Source organism: Pseudonaja textilis, chromosome 1, assembly GCF_049901715.1.
Source record: "Pseudonaja textilis isolate UNSWEBS1 chromosome 1, rPseTex1.2, whole genome shotgun sequence".
Lineage (NCBI taxonomy): Eukaryota > Metazoa > Chordata > Lepidosauria > Squamata > Elapidae > Pseudonaja > Pseudonaja textilis.
In genome coordinates this window covers 154105067-154124649 of record NC_141990.1, presented here as the reverse complement: position 1 = coordinate 154124649, position 19583 = coordinate 154105067, and the positions used below count along the sequence as shown (strand labels likewise).

Genomic DNA, 19583 nt, shown 5'->3' with positions numbered 1-19583 from the left:
CCATCACACCTGAGGTCTGACCAGAATAGCCTGTTCTTTCATCTGTTTTGTCCATGTTTAGCTCTTCTCCTTATCCATGTTATTGCCTACTCATCTTTCAGAAACCCGTTGAGATTTAGAGGAATATGACACAGATTTTAAAAATTTCAGGTCACCTTTCTGCAAATGGAGAAACAGTACTCATTGGGTGCAATTCGCAGTGTGAGATAAGCATTTATTTCAAATCTGCTCTCATTTTGTCTACACTCTAAACCAAACAACTCTAATCTTTTCAATCTCTTTTCACAGAAGTCTCTCCATCTTTCTTATCATTTTCATCATCCGTCTCTGGATCATCCTATTTTTTCTCCTGTATGTCTTTTTTAAGATGTGGTGACCAGCCTTGCCTGCAGTATTCAAGACGAGGGAACCCTCTGTGATTTATGTGATGGCACTGGGACCCTTTCAGTATTGTTTTGCATCTCAGTCGCTATGCATGCATGCCTTTTGCTTGTATAACTGTCCATGATTATCTGAGGAATTGGGAAGTATTTTAAAAAGTGGCTTGAATTCTGGAGAAGATGTTCATAATTGCAAGGAAAATATATTTATTCCAAAGCTATCATCCTGCTATGTAACCCATTAAATCTAGGAAAAATAATACAGTGAAACCTTGATTTAAACAGGAGGGAGGAGGGAATATTCATTATTCCCAATTGTTCTGTACATTGGGGAGTTTGTTATTTGCAATGCTATTATTATGCAACTGACACAAATTATTTCATTTGTGCATTGTTACACCACACATATTATTTCCATTGTGCAAGTGATATAACTTATAACTTCTACAACTGATGTAATCATTTCATCGAGGTCTGCTAAGTCAAGATTTCCCTGTATAATATACTGTAGTTGTTCATTTGTACATTTAAATATAGAACTATATATGGAATTTCTAGAACTAAATGCTTTTGGCTTTAATGAGACAAATTTTCAAGACTTCTGTTCCTGGCATCATTTTCCAAATTCCCGATTTCTCTACAAATAGTCCTCTACTTATGCCCATAATTAGGATCAGAATTTTTATTGTCAAGTAAGGATATTGTTAAATGAATCACACTCAATTTTACAACCTTTTTTGCCACAGTTGTTAAGTGAATCATGCAGTCATGATTCAAGCCAATGAATCTGGCTCCCCCCCATTGACTTAGCTTGTTGGAAGCAGGTTGGTAAGATCATTAAGTGTCAATCAAATGACCCCAGGGTCCTGCAGCCATCATATACAAATACATCTCAGTTACCAAGCATCCAAATTTTGAACACATGGTCATGGAGATGTTGCACTAGTCATAAGATAATGGTCACGAGGACTGGTCATAAGCCACTTTTTTCAGTGCCATTGTAATAGTTATTATAACTAATAGTTATAAGTCAAAGACTATCTCTGTTGTTCACTCAGTGCCTCTGTCAAGTTTTAAATGAAACTTAACTGAGCTTGCAATTCTGTACAGATTTTTTAATAAGAAATTTGTTACTGATTTGTTACATTTTCCCTCAAAACTAATAATTGTGCATGCTATGATGCATCTATTTTTAGTGGTCACAAACCTTCATTATGGCAAAAACATTTCTTGATCTTTTACAATACAGATGAGAAGGAAGTATCAGTATTGTAAAGACATTTTAAATTAGTATTTCTGTTTTCTTTGTAGTAAATGCTTTAACTTAGAATTCCATAGTTTTGTCCTCTTTATTGGTTCCTGTGTGACATCAGAATTTGCCATTAAGTCAACATTCATTTTTAACTTCTGAGCCAAACTTTTTAAAGCAGCTTCTGCAAGTCACATTAAATTAGAAAATGTAAAAACAGGCATTATCTAAAAGGGATGTCACTGTATCTTTAGGTGCATATATTGAGCTTTCATCCTCTTTAGTTTTTCCTTCATTACAGCTCGTTCAGAAAACAAATATACTCAACGTACGTAGATAGGTCATCATGATTCCAGAGGTGTCTTCCACAAGAGATTTTTCACAAGGGAGAGCAAAATTCATTTGACTTGTCTTCCCTATCCGATAGCATTTTTTAAAACCATATTCAGCTCCCAGGGAGTCCCAGTTTTATTTTCCGAGTTTTCATGTACCAGAAATATAGGGCTTTGCAGGTAGTCCTTGACTTATGAAGACATTTGGGGCCGGAATATTTTGCTGTAAGTTGTTGTGGTTGTAAGTTGAGGCACCAACATGACTAGACCAAATCTTTTTACCATTATTACAGTGGTTGTTAAGCAAATCACAGAGTTATAGGTCCAAACTTTGTGTTGTTAAGTGAGTCACATGATCGTTAAGCAAATCCATTTTCCCAAATCAATATTTTTTGCCAGAAACTAACAAAACCCGCCAGAAACAGACAAACGTAAATGGCAGTCAGGTGATCATGGGAAGCATGATCCAGTAGTAAACCAGTAGTAAATGTGAGCCAGTTGCCAAGTGCTCAAAATACGTTAATCTGATCGTGGTGCCAGGTGTGTGTATGTGAGTGTGATGTTTTATAGTGGCCGGAAGTGCTTAATGTATAGCACTCTTTCTGAGGCCTTTGTAACTTTCATTGAGCAGCTGGTTATAAAGTAAGGACTATTAATAACCTTTTTTAAAAAGGTAAAGGTTTCCCCTGTTCAGTCATGTCCAATTCTAGAGGGTGGTGCTCATCTCCATTTTATAGCCAAGTGAATCAGTGTTGTCCAAAGTATGAATGCTTCCATTTCATGTGAAATTCTACTTAAATTGCCCTATGAATTATTTTCCAGAACAAGTAAAGATCTGGAAAAAAATAATGTATTTTAATACTGCTTTTGCTATTTTGTGCATATCTTAGCTCAAAGTTCATACTTTTTTCTTCACAATTATTCACATGAGCTTAGCATAAAGATAATTTAGTGAAAGTCATGATCACATTTTGCACAGTTGCACAAATTTCTGGACAAGAGTATTTCTTCTTACATAACTGAAATATAATCTTGGGTGAAGGGGGACATCTCTTATGCAGAAACAACCCAGAGTAAATAAGTTATTTAAACATTAAGGAGTTAGGTAATTACTAAAATATACTTTGACCACCTTTTGAGAAACTAAGTTTTATATATGATAATACTAAATAGAGTGTGTTCCTAGGTTGTATTTAAAACCTTAAACATGGGTGAGATATGGAAATAGGTGTCACATATTTAAAACTTCTGAGAGGTTTTTAAGAAACTTATGAAACATTTTCTTAATTTTCTTAAAAATAAATGTACACTTGTGCAAAAGATAGAAAAGAAGTTCCTGTTACTATGAGCAGCTTATTCATTACTCACTTACATTAGATATAGGATAATATCTGACAGATGCTGAATGTCTGTTTCCAAGGCCATGGGGGTCAGATAGTTTGCTATCAAAACATACTGTTTGTTAAATGTCCACACACAAAAATAACTTTTAGAACAAAAGAAAACTCTGTAACCTCCTTGTTGTTATCTTTTCTCATCATTAATTTCACCCTGCTTTGAATTTCCTCTGTTTGAGGACAGCTTAACAAGCTTGTTAGCAAAATTAAATGATTGACAGACATTCTTGAGTTTTCTCTTCCAAATGGAGTGCCATTCATTTTTACCTTTGCCTTTTGTCATGCACATCTCCATTGTTTATTTTGACATCACTCTGAGCTTTGATTTTTTTTTTTTTTTTTTGCATTTGATGAGCACTGAAGTGAGAACATCTCAAAGGTGCATTCACTTTGCAACCTGGTTATTTTCCTCTCAGTTATTTCTTTCATTCAACTAGATCTACATCTTCTGTCTGTAATAAACTATGACAAAACAGCTCTGCTATACAGTAGTTTATGAATGCGGTTAGGTTTTATATTTGCTTTAAAGCCTTTTCTCTTTTTTTCCAGAAATCTAATTATATAATTAGCAAACTTGACTCCTCAGAGAATTACTTACTATAGATTTGTTCCAATGGATGATTCTTCCTGGTTACAAAAGAAATCACAAGCCACAGGGTGGTAGTAAATGCATTAACATCCTTGTTTATATCCTACTTATCTAACTCAAAATCCAAAGCATTCAGAGTGCTTTTGAGATTGAATTAAGAGAACAACAATAAAATTAAGCCTTTGCTTCTAGATAAAATAAAAATAAAATCCAAAACCGTACAATTAAAAGGTAATCTGTTAGAAAACTCTCCAAGCTACAGGCCAAAATCTCTGTGAATGTATTTAGCAGCATATGGATCTCTTGAACATGGAATTCCATAAAGTCAAAATATATCATTAAAAGAGGATACACTTTTAGACTCATATAAATTGTTCAAAATGCTCTGAAAATAAAATTCCAAATGATCTTCTATAGCGATGTTATGAAAGCCTCTTCTAAAACTGTGCAGCTACTGAAATAATTTTCTAGGAAGTTCTCAGTTCTCTGGATCAGATTTGCAGAGTGGAGGGATGAAATAATCAATCAAAATGACCTTTTTTGCTTAAAGAAGCTTAGGCTGCTTCAAAAGCTTTTCTATAAACAGTGGATTTAAATCCGAATTCTGAAATGCTGTCTATCTGGAGGGACACCATGTGCTTTCAAGTCTTCCTTGGCACCTGCCAGGCTTCCTATTCGACCTGGCTTTTTAATTCTGTCTGTCTGTCTATCTATCTATCTATCTATCTATCATCTGTCTGCTCTATGCTTGAAAGCAAAGTACCAGTCGCCCGTATTGGCTTTAATTCCAAAGAATGGTTTTGGATTCTCTTTGGAATATCATCAGAACTAAGCACGAAGAATAGCTGCAGACCAGTGTTTTGCCTGGAATGTACTAAGCTTGTTCAGGAAGGTGGAAAATGTAATTTCTGCAAATGTAATAGCTTCCTTTTTCTGCTCATATACCTACTTGGGAGCATTTATCAATATTCTAAGCCAGACTTTTATAACTTGATTCAAAATCAAACATATAAAAAAATCCAATTTTTATTTTATTGTAATCAAAACTTTGATGCAAGAAGTATGATAATTCATGAAATGATTAAGAACCTTATATATACATCTTCTCTCTAAGTTATAACAAAATGAGTTGTGAACAATTAATATAAGACACTATAAGTACATGATTTTAGGAAATATCCATTCATAAAGTAGTTGTTGTTTGCTTAAGACAACTTGTGGTTCTAGTAAACAGTATTTGCTGTATCTCTAATCTCTAAAAAAACATAGACTGTATATATAAATTGTATATTACTTGCCAAATTGCTAAAGATTAGCTAACTTGCTAAATTTGAAAATTCATCCCAATGTTGCTTTTCCTTTTACAGGTTTTGTATGCTAGACAACATTTGGACAAAAAAGGAGGCTTTATGCTGGTATAGTCAGCATTATCAGTTTATATTATCTTGATTGTTACTATACAAATAAAATGAGTTAGAACACTATTATTTTATTGCATTAAATCTCAGCTTCAGAAATAAGTGGTGCTACTTAATACATATAAAGTCTCTATGAATCCATTTTATTCCCAATAAAGTTTTTAAAAAATGGTGATCACAGATTTCTTGACCTACGGCTGCACAAACATATAACTCATCTGTTTATTTGGGGCAGGGGAACTGGTAGCATAATGAGCAAGTCTTTTGACTCTATGTGTTTCTTGTATAAAATTAAAATACATCAGTTGCAATCTAGTACAAATGAATTACTTTCAGGAATGGCACTAAAAACACCAAGATAGCAAATAAATTTGTTTCCCTTCTTTCAATTAGATCCAATCCCTTTTATGAACCCAAAGCAAGTTCGGCTTTAAACGATCAAGTTACTTCATTGCAAGAAGCAGAAAGGAAGATGAAAAGAAAAGCTCCGGAACCACCAATTTTCTCACCCAAGGTAGAAAGAGAAGCAAGTGAGAACATGTCAGCTATTCATGCAGTGAAAGAGCTTTCCTCTTCTCCTAAGGTGTGTACTACCTTGTCAGAAGTCTTTGCTAAAAGTTGAAATCCCTCTTCTTCTGTTGCACATATTGGCAACCTTCTTGGCTAATGCATATGGTTTTGGCTATACATCTTCCACTTTATCTTCACTTATTTCATTCCCAATGGGCAGAACCAAGATTTTGAAATCTTATACTGTGACACAACCAAAGAAATTTCTAGACAGGAGGCCTGGTCTTCAAACCATTGCAAAGTTGTTTTTTTCAAGCAGGCTGGAAACTAGGGCTATGTAATTAGGCTTTTTTGTGCTCAGAACAGTACTGTCCCATTTTGCAGCTTAATTTTGCCTGTCACACTATTTCTACTCCCCTCTAATTTATTTATATATTTATGCCATCAGGTCTAGGCACATAATTCAAAACAAACTGGAATTTGTATTTCATTCAGTTACAAATCTTGAAAGCAACATTAAACTCTTTGAAATAAATGACAATATCTCAAAGAAATGCAATGAAATGCAGGTTATACAGTCCAGAATTTGAAGCATTATGACTATAATTTTATGTATGCTAACCAAGGATTAAATCCCACTGAGCAAAGTATTTTACTTCCAAGTAAAATTATTCTGGATTGCTCTTGTAACAATTTTAAAAAATTGTTTGATTTTTCACAAATGAGTAGACTTTCAGAGCAAGGGTAAATAAACAGTGTTCCCAGGTGTAAGAAATTACTATCATCTAACCATATCTTATTGGAGGAGTAAATTTAGTTTTAAAATATCATAATTTTAAGAAATGTTGATGCATTCATGTTAAAAAAAATTGTTAAGAATCAGCAACAAAATTAGAGGCAGGTTACATACAACTTTTTAGTTGCAGAATCCAAATTGTTAAATAACTTGAAATTTTGCCTAATGGCTTTGGAATAACATTGGATCTGATGTGAACTTTGTCCTGCAAATATAAAGGCTCCAGTCTATGGAAAACCTTAGAATTTGCATAGGAATTATCTGAGCAGAAGGGAAGGAGACAACTTTGACAGCCCTCTCCTGCTCTGGGGAGATTTAGGAAGCATAGTCTTCCCAATGGAAACTTTCCCCTGGAAAATTCTGTTTCGGTGATGGTCATGCCAGGAGAATCAAAGTATGCATCCAACCCATTTAGTAATTCTGTCTTTATATTTTCTTTCTATTTTCTTACCTTAGAAAAGCTTGCTCTTTTTCCAGATAAAATCATTAAAAACTTCAATATTTTCCTTTAATTCTAATTCAGCTGATTCATTCTTTTTGAACAAAATTATGGGTTTCTGTTTCTTCTGTTCTGTGAATTTGTTGGACCTTAGGTGTATTAATTAATGCTTAAAAGTTTTTTTCAAGTACATCTAGCATGGAAGCACAAGAGCAGTATGTTCTAACAATTGAATTCAATTGAACAATTGCTTCTTTCCTTTCATCTGTTCATCCAAAGACTGTTGTGTGTGAGGGAGAAAAAAAAGGAATTATTAATATAGAACCCCTTACTTTTAACAATAGTAAACATGTTTTGCATGTAATTGTAATACCTAGTTCACAATGAACAAATCTAGAATAGATAAACATTTAGTAATTAGTCACGTTGCTAATTCCTTTATTGTTCTTCAAAAAAACAAGAAATAACACAATAAGCTTCATAGTTCTATCTTCAATTTACAACTTAGCAACCTGAAATACAAATTGTATGCAATAATATTGCAAGAAATGAATAAATAGTACACAAGAATACCATTTTTTTTGACCGAACCTTTCCTCTGTAATCTACTGTTTGAAACTTCCTTGCATGATTGTGCTTTTCATTTTAAGGCAGAAAAGGGGATGGGGGGGGAGGGTTGTGGACATCTTTCGCCATGTCTTCCAGACTCTTTTAAAAAATCTGTAGTTGTTTTTAACAGCGGTGTATTTTAGATATCATCATTTCAGTTAAGAGCTGAATGGGAGTCCTTGTCACATCTATCATACTACTACTTAATTAGGCAGAAGAGTTGTTGATGAATCCCTGTCCCTCAAGAGCCTCAATTCTCTCAAACAATATAGACAGAGTTTGATACCAGAAGCTTCCCTGGGGAGTGTTTTTTTTATCAGCAGGACAAAATACAGACAAAGGAGGCCTGGCAACCAGAGTGTAGAATTGCACTTTTAAAACTTGCTGTACGTGAGCACGTAAGCTTCGGTTTCTTTGCAGTAGAGTTTCTGTGATAAGACTGAAACATCTTACTTAGTTTTTGATTTAGATTAACAAACAGACCAGTTTGGTCAAAAGTTCAAATAAGATGCTGACACTTAAATTCAGGATAGGAAAAAAAATGACTTGTGAAGATGTATGGCAAGTGGTATATGGTGTGGGTGTCTTTTAATCTAATTTACATGATTCAGGGTCCATAACCTTAACCTTTACTCCAAATCTAGTTTGAGTTGAGTTTCCCAATGGAAACTGAAGGTTACCTGATCAAATCCTAAATGGATTTTCTATAAGTAAATGGAGCTAAGCAATTGTTAATACCCAATTCTCAGCCTTTTGGCTAAGATCAAGCATCATATCAACATCCCACTTTTTATTCAAGCTTCATTCAGTTCATTCAGAGAACATCTCCATTTATTATGCATGACTATTGCCCTGTATACAAATATGAGTGGAAAAGAGACAATTTGTGATTATTATCTGAGATAAGGAAAACCTATTTAGTTATTTTGTACATTTTTACTTTTGTTGTTTATGCTTTTTATTTGCATATTTCTTGCATATAATTATATATAATTTTAATTCATCCCTCAGTAAGGCAGTTCTACTCTACTGCATTCTAAATAGTCTTCCCTATTATTCTTACTCTTATGTGCAACTCTTATGTTCTTGTATAGCAGCTATGAAGCTCTACAAAACATTGAAAGTAATGTAGGTGAATACGGTACAGTGTTTGCCATTTCATTTCTTGAGGACTGGTCTCAATCATGTTATCACATCAGCATCTAACTCCTAGGCTTGAAATATCAATTTACTGATATTGTAACAGAATTCTTTCTCTAGTCACCATGTCCCTCCCAGCCTAGGTTTTAACATTTTTAAAAAAATATAGAATTGTTTGCACAGTGCTATTTCCTTTTCCTATCCCTTTCCATCCCTTATCTCTAATTCATCTTCCTCCACTTAAGAAATCTATGTGTTGATTTTAAGAAGCTTTTGTTCTACAAATATTAATGTGATATATTTCTTGATGTACGATTTTACCGTATCCATGGTAAAAATTGTTCTGATATCCATCTAAGTCACCAAGAAATGTATATAGAAATATATACCAATAGAAGAGAACATTTATAGCTGACTCACATAAATACATTTTGTACAAAATTTGTTTTATATTGTATTTTTCTATGTGACCCATTGAAGGTTTTTTTATTTATTGCAGAGGCATAGAAAGATGTCTCCTCAGTCTTGCATCCAAAATAGAAATGGCAAAATAAGTATTCAGAGCTATTTTCTATAGATTGCCATCTAATATCTATTATTCAGACTACATAGCTAATGAATCTAAGAGTTTCCTATTAAAGACCCTTAAATAAGTAATCTTTTCTTCATGAATATTGTAAAGAATACAGTAAAGCCATAAAAGCTAGTGACCAGCATCACATTTTGTGACAGTGATTCCCAATGATGATACAATGAGAATCTGTGACTTTATTCAGGTGCTATAATATTCTCCATTTATGGAACAACATGGGAACAAGTACATCTTTCATAATAAGCTAGCCATTTTGCAATTTGACAATATGGTTTGGCCAAATAATTCTAATTTTCAGCAGATTCCTTTTGGAATTAGGTTAAGCAGAATATATTATTTATATGCTTAACAACCTTTTAATAGTAAAATGTTCCCATGGCTTAATATTTTAGTCTCTTGTGAAATTATAAATGAAATTATTACATAACAATAATAGATATGTATGCCAGATAAAAGTTTCTAATTGTCCTCAGAACATCTGATGGGATAGTACGTGCAGTTTCCTATAAAATTTGCATGCATTGAGCTATACATGGATTTGCTATGTACCCTTTTATTACTGACATACCCCACATATTTCCTGTGTCTTAGATTTAGTTTGATTTTTTTTCTTGATCATCAATTTAATGTTTTATTTATGCTGCTCTTCTTTAAAAGTAAGTTATTTCTTCAAATATTTTGTGAAAAAGAAATCTAATTGCTAAATAAAGTCCAGTACAGCTTTTCTATGCAATCTTTAAGGTTGCTTTGTGTTCTTGGAAAAAGCAGGTCATAAAGTTTAATTATAACTTTTAGTAAGCAAGGTCAGAAGGAGGAACATCCTACTGATTTGTATGAGAAACAATTTGTTCTACAATATATGCAATATATGAAAGGAAATTTATAAGGTAATACAGCAATTAATATCATTAATGAAATTTGTCATTGAGTTTTAAAAACATTCTATGAAAACAAAAATCATTTAAAAATTGTATTCGGATTACATCATTACTAATGCTGGACTTTGTAAAATTATTTTTATCAAGGATAATAATTTATAGTCATATTATGTGATTTTGATTTAGCATAGTATAATAAGATTTAAATTTCTTGTGCAACTGAAACTGTAATTCATAGTGATGTGAAATCTAACAATAATTTTAGAAGTTCATATGTTAATCAGATCATCAACCTAGAAATATGGTATACTTTGATATATAAGAGAGATACCAACTATCAAAGGCTTGCAATTGTCTTATAATCATAACCCCCAGGTGATGAAATCACCCCATTTCAAAACATCTACTATAAATCACTGCAGTCATTATCTCTGATCTGTCCAGGATCAAATATCTTCTATTGAATCTTGACAATAAAACTTTTCCTTAAAATTGTAACTGGGATCTTTCCAAACAATTTCATCTCATTCCCAAAATCTTAGTTCTCTGTTGTGAAGATCTCCACAGCATTTGCTGATTAGAAGATTTTCATGCAAGTCAAAAGAAGAGAAGTTCAAAATGTGACGTTTAAAGCTAAGGCACACCTTAAAATTAAAATACAGGAAAAGGTGGCGACTCAATCCTCCAATTGCTTTTACCAGGAATTGCAATTATTTATATTCCTCTTCTCAGGCAAGTACATGATCATCCAAGAGTCATCTTTTGGTCATTTCTGGTTGTTTCTGTTCAAATTTGGGGAACATCAGAAAAAGCATCACCTTGGCACACCATTTTTTGGAGGACTCCACCAACAGCATTTTTTTCATTTGTGTAAAATAAATAAATAAATTTGAACACAATATTCAGAGGGCTTTAAGTAATACTTGCAATTGATCACTCTTCATCACCAAATATTAAGAGATGTATTTACCATAAACATTTTTCATGGGTTTCTGATACCATTTCTGACTAAGAGCTTTCATGAGGTGTAGCTCACTTCATTGGATGCATAAAATGGCTAAAGGATTTAAATTGGTTTGAGGTGGGAGATGGAAAGGGAAAGGAAGACAGATTCTTTATGGAAATGCTGTCTATATGCAAGACAAATTAGAAGCACCTTATTAACAATAGTAATGTATTAGAAACATTATTTTTGTCAAGACCTTTTGAAATTGCCTGAAACCTTTTTTAACAAATTGTAATTTCAATTTGCAACACAGTATAGTATCCTGAGTGATTGAATTGATCTAATATTACCTATGTGTTTGTTTGGTTACCATAAACTAACACGGCTCTCCTGTTTCAACTTATACTAGGTATTAGGGCTGTGCATTCTTGAAAAGTGGTTCAGATTGCATCTACCTCTTATTGACATTGCACCTCTCTGGTATTCATCACAGCAGGCTTTCCTTGTAGGGTCTCCCTCCTTTGGGAACAGCTTGCTGAGGATTGGTTTAATTTTACTGTTTATAGTATTAATATATAAAGCCTGTATGCTGTGGCGGTTAAGACATCAGGCTAGAAACCAGGGACCTGGGAGTTCTAATCCTGCCTTAGACCAAAGACATTGGATGACCTTGAATCAGTCATCCCAAAGGCACTGGACTTTCTGTGTTTTTTCTCTTGAAGATGTTTCACTTCCATCCAAGAAGTATCTTCAGTTCTGACTGGAAATAAAAGGATTTATATTCCTTATCCTTAACTAGTTGTTAGCACTTTGATACAGATAATTGCAAGGAAATAATATAATTGATATGATATATGATATGATATGATATGATATGATATGATATGATATGATATGATGACTGCAGGGAATCTAAATCCTTCCATTCCCCATATACATTTTTTATATTTTAAAGTAAAATTTATAAATGAGAAAATATTTTCAGATTTATAATATTAGTGATTATTTAAAGTTATATCCTTATTAAAGGTACAGTTCAAGACAGCTAACAATAAAAGATTAATTAAAATTCAGACTGCAGCAATTCATACATAATTAAAAGGTCAGTTACAGATACTGTACATGAATTAAAATGTACCAATAAGAAAGACACAAAATTCAGGCTATTTCAGTTTTAAAAGCTATCTGGAAAAAAAAAATAGACTGGTTTGCATGGTGAGTGACAGATGAAAGTGAGGACCATAAACTAGACCTATTTTTAATTCTTGTTGACCAACAGAACAGTTTTTCTTACAGAAGAGGAAAGCTAATGAGGCTCATTTCTGAGAGGCTGATTTTTTTAAACAGCCTGTTCCCAAGTCATAACCAGCATTTTGAATGTTGACCCCAATAGACCAATATCTATTGCAGCTTGCTGGCAAAAATATAATTTGTCTTAGACAGCAACAAGTTAAACCAGATGAAATGTGTATTGTCAGCTAAGCCAACCTGTGTAATGTTTTTTTCTGCGTCAGAAGCACCAAAGTGTTTCTATGGCGAAAGGATTTGTCAGTGCCACCACCATTGCCCAAGGGACAACCAGCTGAGGGCTCCTTTGGTGTCCCTGTGAAGTTACCCACTGAAGTGATCCCCATTAAACTACTCGTGATTGCCCGCTTTTGAACTGCTATGTTAGCAGGAGTGTGATAGGAGTTCACCCCACCCCACGGCAGCAATGGATCTAAAACGCGTGCCTGCCGATTGGCAGCCCAGCGTTCTAACTTGGTGAGCCACCACCTCCCATCTTTTTAATTATGACCAAATTGTATTATCTTTGATTTGAACATTATTGTTATGCCAACTCTTTCAGCAAAGTTGATGTCTAGCTTTTAAATTATCAAAACTGCAGTTAGCTCATGCATCAGAATTAGAATTTGACAATATTCAGTTAGGTTTATCTGCAGATAATTTAGGGAAGATGTTGGGGGATGGCCACCATAGAGAAAGTGGCAAGGGTAGCTCCAGTTAGTTTTCCAACTCAGCCAACAAGTAACAGATTTAACAGATAATCAGAGTTGGAAGGACCCTTGTAGGCCATCTAGTCCAACCCCCCGCCCAAGTGGGAGACCCTACACCATTTCTGACAAATGGCAGTCCAATCTCGTCTTGAAAGTCTCAACTGATGGCGCTCCCACAACTTCTGAGGGCAAGCTGTTCCATTGGTTGATTGTTCTCACTGTCAGAAAGTTTCTCCTTATTTCAGGTTAAATCTCTCCTTGTTCCGTTTCCATCCATTATTTCTTCTCTGGCCTACAGGAGCTTTAGAAAATAGCTTGACCCCTTCCTCCCTGTGGCAGCCCCTCAAATATTGGAAGACCATGATCATGTCTCCCCTGGTCCTTCTCTTTACTAGACTAGCCAAGCCCAGTTCCTGCAACTGTTCATTGTATGTTTTAGCCTCCAGTCCCCTAATCATCCCAGTTGCTCTTCTCTGTACTTTTTCTAGAGTCAACATTTTGTTTTATAATGTGGTGAACAAAACTGGATGCAGTACTCTAGGTTTATTTTGCTACGATCTGTCTGGGAAAATTACTTTTAAAATTATTTTTAAATCCTGTGTTATTGTTCTAAGAAAAGATGCTGCAACTTTAGGTCAGAATGTCTTATCGGTATATCAATGCTTCTAACATAAAAGATGAATCTAACTTATTCATTCCCAACATGGTTTAATTGTTCTAGCTAGACGGAGCTTAATTCACTTAAGCTTAGACCCAGAAGAGTATTTGTAAGTTTTATCATATTCTGTAGCACAACACTCCAAACTCTATTCTTCCTCACTATATTCAGTGAATTTTATTTCAGTTTTTTTACAGACATATCAAATACATATAAAAGAGACAAAACATAAACTATTATCCAATTTCTATTGCAAGCCAGAAAAATAATACCAACATTAAATGGAGAACTGTTGGGTTTACCCAGTGGGGTAAAATTTAATGAAAATATTTTGTCTGCCCACTTTCCCCATATCAATAATTGAAGGCAGATTTTAAATCTCCATGACTCATAGCAGTTGATAAAAGCTTCAAAAGAAAAAGCAGTATATTCAATACTATATTCTGTCTTTGCTATGAATGAGGATTTCATGAAGTGAAGACAAGACATGAGCTTGACGTTCTTGTCCAAATCCCAGTGGAATCTTGTTCTAGGAAGTGTTTTTCAGGTTGCTATTTTCCCATTGACTGCTGCTGCATCTCTCATACATTAAATTATAACTTGGAAGTAATTGGATTAGAAAATAGGAGTTAACATAAATAGGTCCTCTAAAATGCACAGTTCTCTCAAAGACTTCTTGTCTTAGAGTTTACTAGCCAGAGATTACAATTTTAAGCTCTTCAAGAAATGTTTCAAAATTATTCTGCCTTTCAAACCTGCAGAAATGCCATATTAAAATCTTGTAACCCTTTTTCCTATTCTTCTTAATGACTAAACCAAAACTAGAAGAAAGAAAGTAAACTATAGGATGACAGGACTAAAGTGGAAAATAGTGTTCTAATGAAATAAAATCATTTTAATTAGGCCGGAATATTACTGATGGTAAATTGCTTTATTTTAATCTTATTGATTATCATTCTCAATACGCATGTTAAAATGTAGATTTGAATAGCTTGCATGTGGATCTCAGAAAATCATTCTTTTTTATGTATTTCTTACTGTTTATTTTGTTTCTTACGCAAAGCAAGGCGTGCAGAAGAAAGGGAAAAGGCATGCATATGGCAGAAGACGAAGGGGTCTTCAGGAGGGATGACATTATTTTGTCACTGGGTTTACCATTATGAAAATATATAAGGGATTTGGGTCTCTGTGAATGGATCTGAAAGCTCTGGTCATTTGTCAAGTGTTTCTGCTGCAGTACAAGTGAAAGCAGCAAAGTCATGCATACTAACAAACTCTGGGAAAATAATCAGCTTACCAGGATGCAATTGCCTATGATTTTTCTGGAAGCTCTTCTCTTGAATTCTGAACAAGATGCAGAGAATGTGGCATTGCATCGACTCACCCACGGAACAGGGTTGATGCAAAATGTGATTATTTCCAACAGTTTTTCTTAGCTCCCACATTTTAATATGCTACATTTGGATGGGATATTGTGGATTACAGTCATTTGGTATACTAGCCTAAGATTGGGGAGTTCTAGGTCCAAAACCGTGTTTTTTTTTCCCCCACCCTAGAAGTTAACCTACAGGGTTAGTGTGGGGAAAATCTTGGAGGAGGTGAATGCTATGCAAGGCACCTTGAGTTCCTGGAGGAAGGATAGGATATAAATCTAGCAACTAAATGCTATGGCAAAAAGGGAGCTTTGGGAGAGGGTTTTTAAAGTAATTCCTGTTAAACACATGTACCGTCATTTTAAAACCATTTTGAGCTGCCAATAAATCATCCCATGTGAAATATTTCTCTGTAGGCAAAGCAGTCAAGAGTTTCTTCACTTGCCTGAAGGCTGGGTTTGGCTTTTCTCTCTTGGCAGGGTTTATTTGGTTTAGAATAACAGAAAAATATGGGTAAATAATTTTTTTTCTATTTCAGTCAAATTAATAAGTTATATTAAGTTAAATAAACATTCAAATATTTAATTCAGCTCACTCTAAAACAACTGTTAATGTCTTTGGGAGTTGCGTTAATGGTAGTAATGTTTTGATTTCTGTTCTTTTTCAAGTGTTTTGTTTTATTTGTCAGGTAGTTCTCATAAGCGTAATAGCTAATAACATAAGCTTATAGACATATTTATGTTTTAAAAAATCAGGAAAATAGAGGAGGAAAAAGAATGCAAGTTAACCCCCAATATCTCAATTTCTGGTATTATCTGTTCTCATCTACTTTTCTAAATATCGTGATCTAATAACAAATTAGCAATTCCAAGCTGGGGCAAAACTTGCTTAATTTTATTTTTAAAGGTGTTTTTTTTAAAAAAGCAGGATTAATTAATTCCATCCGTCTGGGTTTGGGATTTTTGTGCAGCGGGAAACCATCCTGATCAGTGTTTGAAATCCAATAGAGTTAAATTAATCTTTCAAATATCAGCAGCCTTCTTGCTTTTGTGTGCACAAGAGCCACCAGCAGTTAGAAGAGGCATATTCCTGCTTGGGGGCCAAAAAAAGGAAAAAGCCGTCTTCTGAAATCAAGAAGAATCTACCCTTTTTGAATGAATTTTGTTTGCGAAATGCTGAAAGAACTACATTCCATTTTTTTCCAGCAATTCAGCCTTGAGGGGTGGAAGCCAGCATAATGCAGTCAAGGGCTCCCGAGAGAGTGCCAGCATGCTAGCTGTATGCTCTACCACAGCATCTTTTTAGCTGTGTTCACCAGTGTGCTTGCTGTCGCTCCTGCATTTGTTGAATTCAGGATGACCTTTGCATGAATAAAGTCAAATAGGATTAAGGATGGAATTTTCAACAATAGGAAAGAGCAACAGATGTAGCCGGCATTGAACGTGGGAGGATTCTTGATGTGAGGTTGCCTAAAGCAAGTGGCTGTAGAGGAGGGTGCCATACACATACACACTTACACACACAAAATAAAATTTCATCAGGAAGTGAATAATAAATCTAGTCTAAAAGATAATCAGGTACACCTAGATACCAGGTACAATTAGAACTATGTAACATATATTCAGTCCCTTTGTTCATCATGCTTGTAGCTTTTTTTCATTTTTATTTTATACGTTGTTTTAGATGTACAAATTTCCCATTTGGGTTTTTTTAAAGCAATTTTTATTTCTTTTTTTTTTTTTGAGACATCAGTTCTAATTTTCTGAGTATATTTCATAAAAAAAGAGAAGGAAACAGATTTGCTTCACAAATTTCCAGTGAAGAATGATTAAGAATGCTATTAGATGTTTTTTTTGCTATCCACTTTAAGTTAAAGCATAAATTAGTTTAGTTTAATTTTGTAATTATTTATAAATATGACATACAGTAAACAGTAAGAGCATTCTATCTGATTAGTCTGTCAGGAAGTGGGAGTGCTTAACAATTTAACCAAACAATTGCAAATACTTTATTGATTTAAAGTATCTTGCTTCAATTCTCCTAAAGATTAAAGTCTTTTTAAAATATAAAAAGCACATCGGTATCATGCAGTTTAAAGTCTCTTCACTACAGGATAGGCTATGCTTTGTTGTGAAGATTTTTGCCCAATGCCTGATATTTACACACACACAGAGGGAGGGAGGGGGGAGAGGGGGAGAGAGAGACTTGAATACCTTAGTGGTTAGTGCACCACTTTTGGCAAGGGTAACCAAGGTTCAAATCTCATCTGATACTTATATACTCCTCTGATACCAGTAGGGATCCTTGAGTAAAGACTCCATAGTACTTTGCATGCCTACCTCAAATATGAGAACGACATGAATCGTGCTAACTCAGATGTCATCCAGATTAACAATGTCGACATCAAATATTGGAGTACCAGGACAATCAGATGACATTTGAGCTGCTGGAACAAACCTTATATAGACGAGACAAAAGAACCTGGGATTGGTGGAATGCTATTACAACAATGGATCTAATGAGAGGGGATATATGAAAAGTATGAAAGAACTAGGGATGGAGAGAAGTCCTGCATCCACATTAACTGAGAGTTGTCCAACAACATGTTATTCAGAATAACAGAGTTGGCAGGGACTTTGGAGGTCTTCTGGTCAAAACCCGTTGCTCATGCAAGAGATCCTACACCAGGAGTCTGCAACCTTAAACACTCAGAGCCATTGGGGCAGTTTCCCACAGAAAAGAAAACACCAGGAGTCAATAATTTAGCAACTGGTGTGACTGGGTGGGCTTGGCCAACTCAACATCACTCCCACCCAGACACATGACACCCCACCCAGCCACCCCTACCCAGCCAGTCATTAGGGCAGAGAACCAGTTGTTAAATTATTTGCCATACCCGGCCCTCATCGGTCCCCTCCCAGCCACCTCTTGCCACACCTGTTCTCAAATGTGTTGTTCACCTCCCCCTCTTCTCTATCTCCTTTTTCCCTTCTCTTTCCTCTCTCTCTCTCTCCTCTCTTTCCTTTTTTCTTCTTCTCTCTCTCTTTCCTCTTTCTCCTTTTTTCCCTTCTTTCTCTCTCTCTGTCTCGCTGCAGACTACAGCAGGTAACAGCAGGCTACTTCCGGGTTTTTTTTTTAGTGCTGGAGACTCATGACCATCTCTCTGCCCAAGACACTGGCCTCACCCGTGCCACTGTCAAACCCCGCATGGCTTTGCCATACCTGGAGGGGAAGGAACCTCTGAACTGGTGCTGGGTGGTGGGAATCTGATGTCCGCAGGCTGAACAGCCTACAAGCAACATGCCAACAATCACCTGGTCAGTGGAGAGCTGAACACCACTGGCTGGCGGGGAGGCTGGGCATCACAACACAGATGGCTTGCAGGCTCTGCAGGAAAAGCAACTAAAATCCAGGAGGTGAGACCGAGCCAATGACCTCTGCTGCTGTTGCCAGAGGCAAATGGGGTCCAGGGTTGCATTATGGCTCCACATCGTAATAGGCTCCAGAAGGAGGAGGGGATCCCATGTGCCCCATTGTGAAGCACACTAAATTTCATTGTGCTGTCCAAGGCACTGAGAAAGCAGGAGGCAGGCCATGGAGGCAGCAACAGCAGCGGCATCAGGAGCCGCAGCAGAGGGCTGAAAGAGCCACATGCAGCTCCAGAGCTGCAAGTTGCCGATACCTGCACTATGCCATTCCAGACAACTGGCTGTCCAGTCTCTTTAAAAGCCAGTGATGGAGCACCCGGAACTTCTGAAGGCAAGCCATTCCACTGGTTAATTGTTAGGAAATTTCTCTTTCATTCTAGATTGCTTCTCTCCTTGATTACCTTCCATCCATTGTTCCCTGTTTTCCCCTCTGGTGCTTTGAAGATAGTTTGACCCCTGTTGTGGTAGCCCCTCAAATATTGGAACACTGGTTAGTCAAGACAGAAGATGCTGCTCTCACAACTTGTGACAGATCAACTACATACTACATTCCAGACTCAAGAAGACCTAGAAGAACTATTGGATATGCAACCAACATCTGAAGCTGGAATGTCATACTACAGCTGCTGATATGAGGCATAAAATTATGGATATACCAACTACAATCAACTTTTGACATCAGTTATCAAGACTCATTGGAGAAATACCATCAGAGAGTATGCTACGAAATGCCAATTGAGCCCTCCTGACAATCCCTACTACCACAATAACTCAAATGAACTGATACTGAACAGCAGTACACACACACACACAAAGAGGTTAGAGGCTAAGACCAAGGCAACTCAGAGAGAG

At 35.5% G+C, this 19583-nt stretch overlaps 1 protein-coding gene across 4 annotated transcripts in view; it reads left to right on the top strand.

Moving 5' to 3' along the window:
- EHBP1 (EH domain binding protein 1) overlaps positions 1-19583 on the top strand; it is a 257453-nt gene that overhangs the window by 107380 nt on the left and 130490 nt on the right. For all 4 annotated transcript variants that reach the window (XM_026712825.2, XM_026712823.2, XM_087919329.1 and 1 more), the window contains one exon: positions 5759-5948. In XM_026712825.2, the coding sequence (XP_026568610.1) occupies positions 5759-5948 (190 nt within the window). The remainder of the gene's footprint in view (positions 1-5758; positions 5949-19583) is intronic.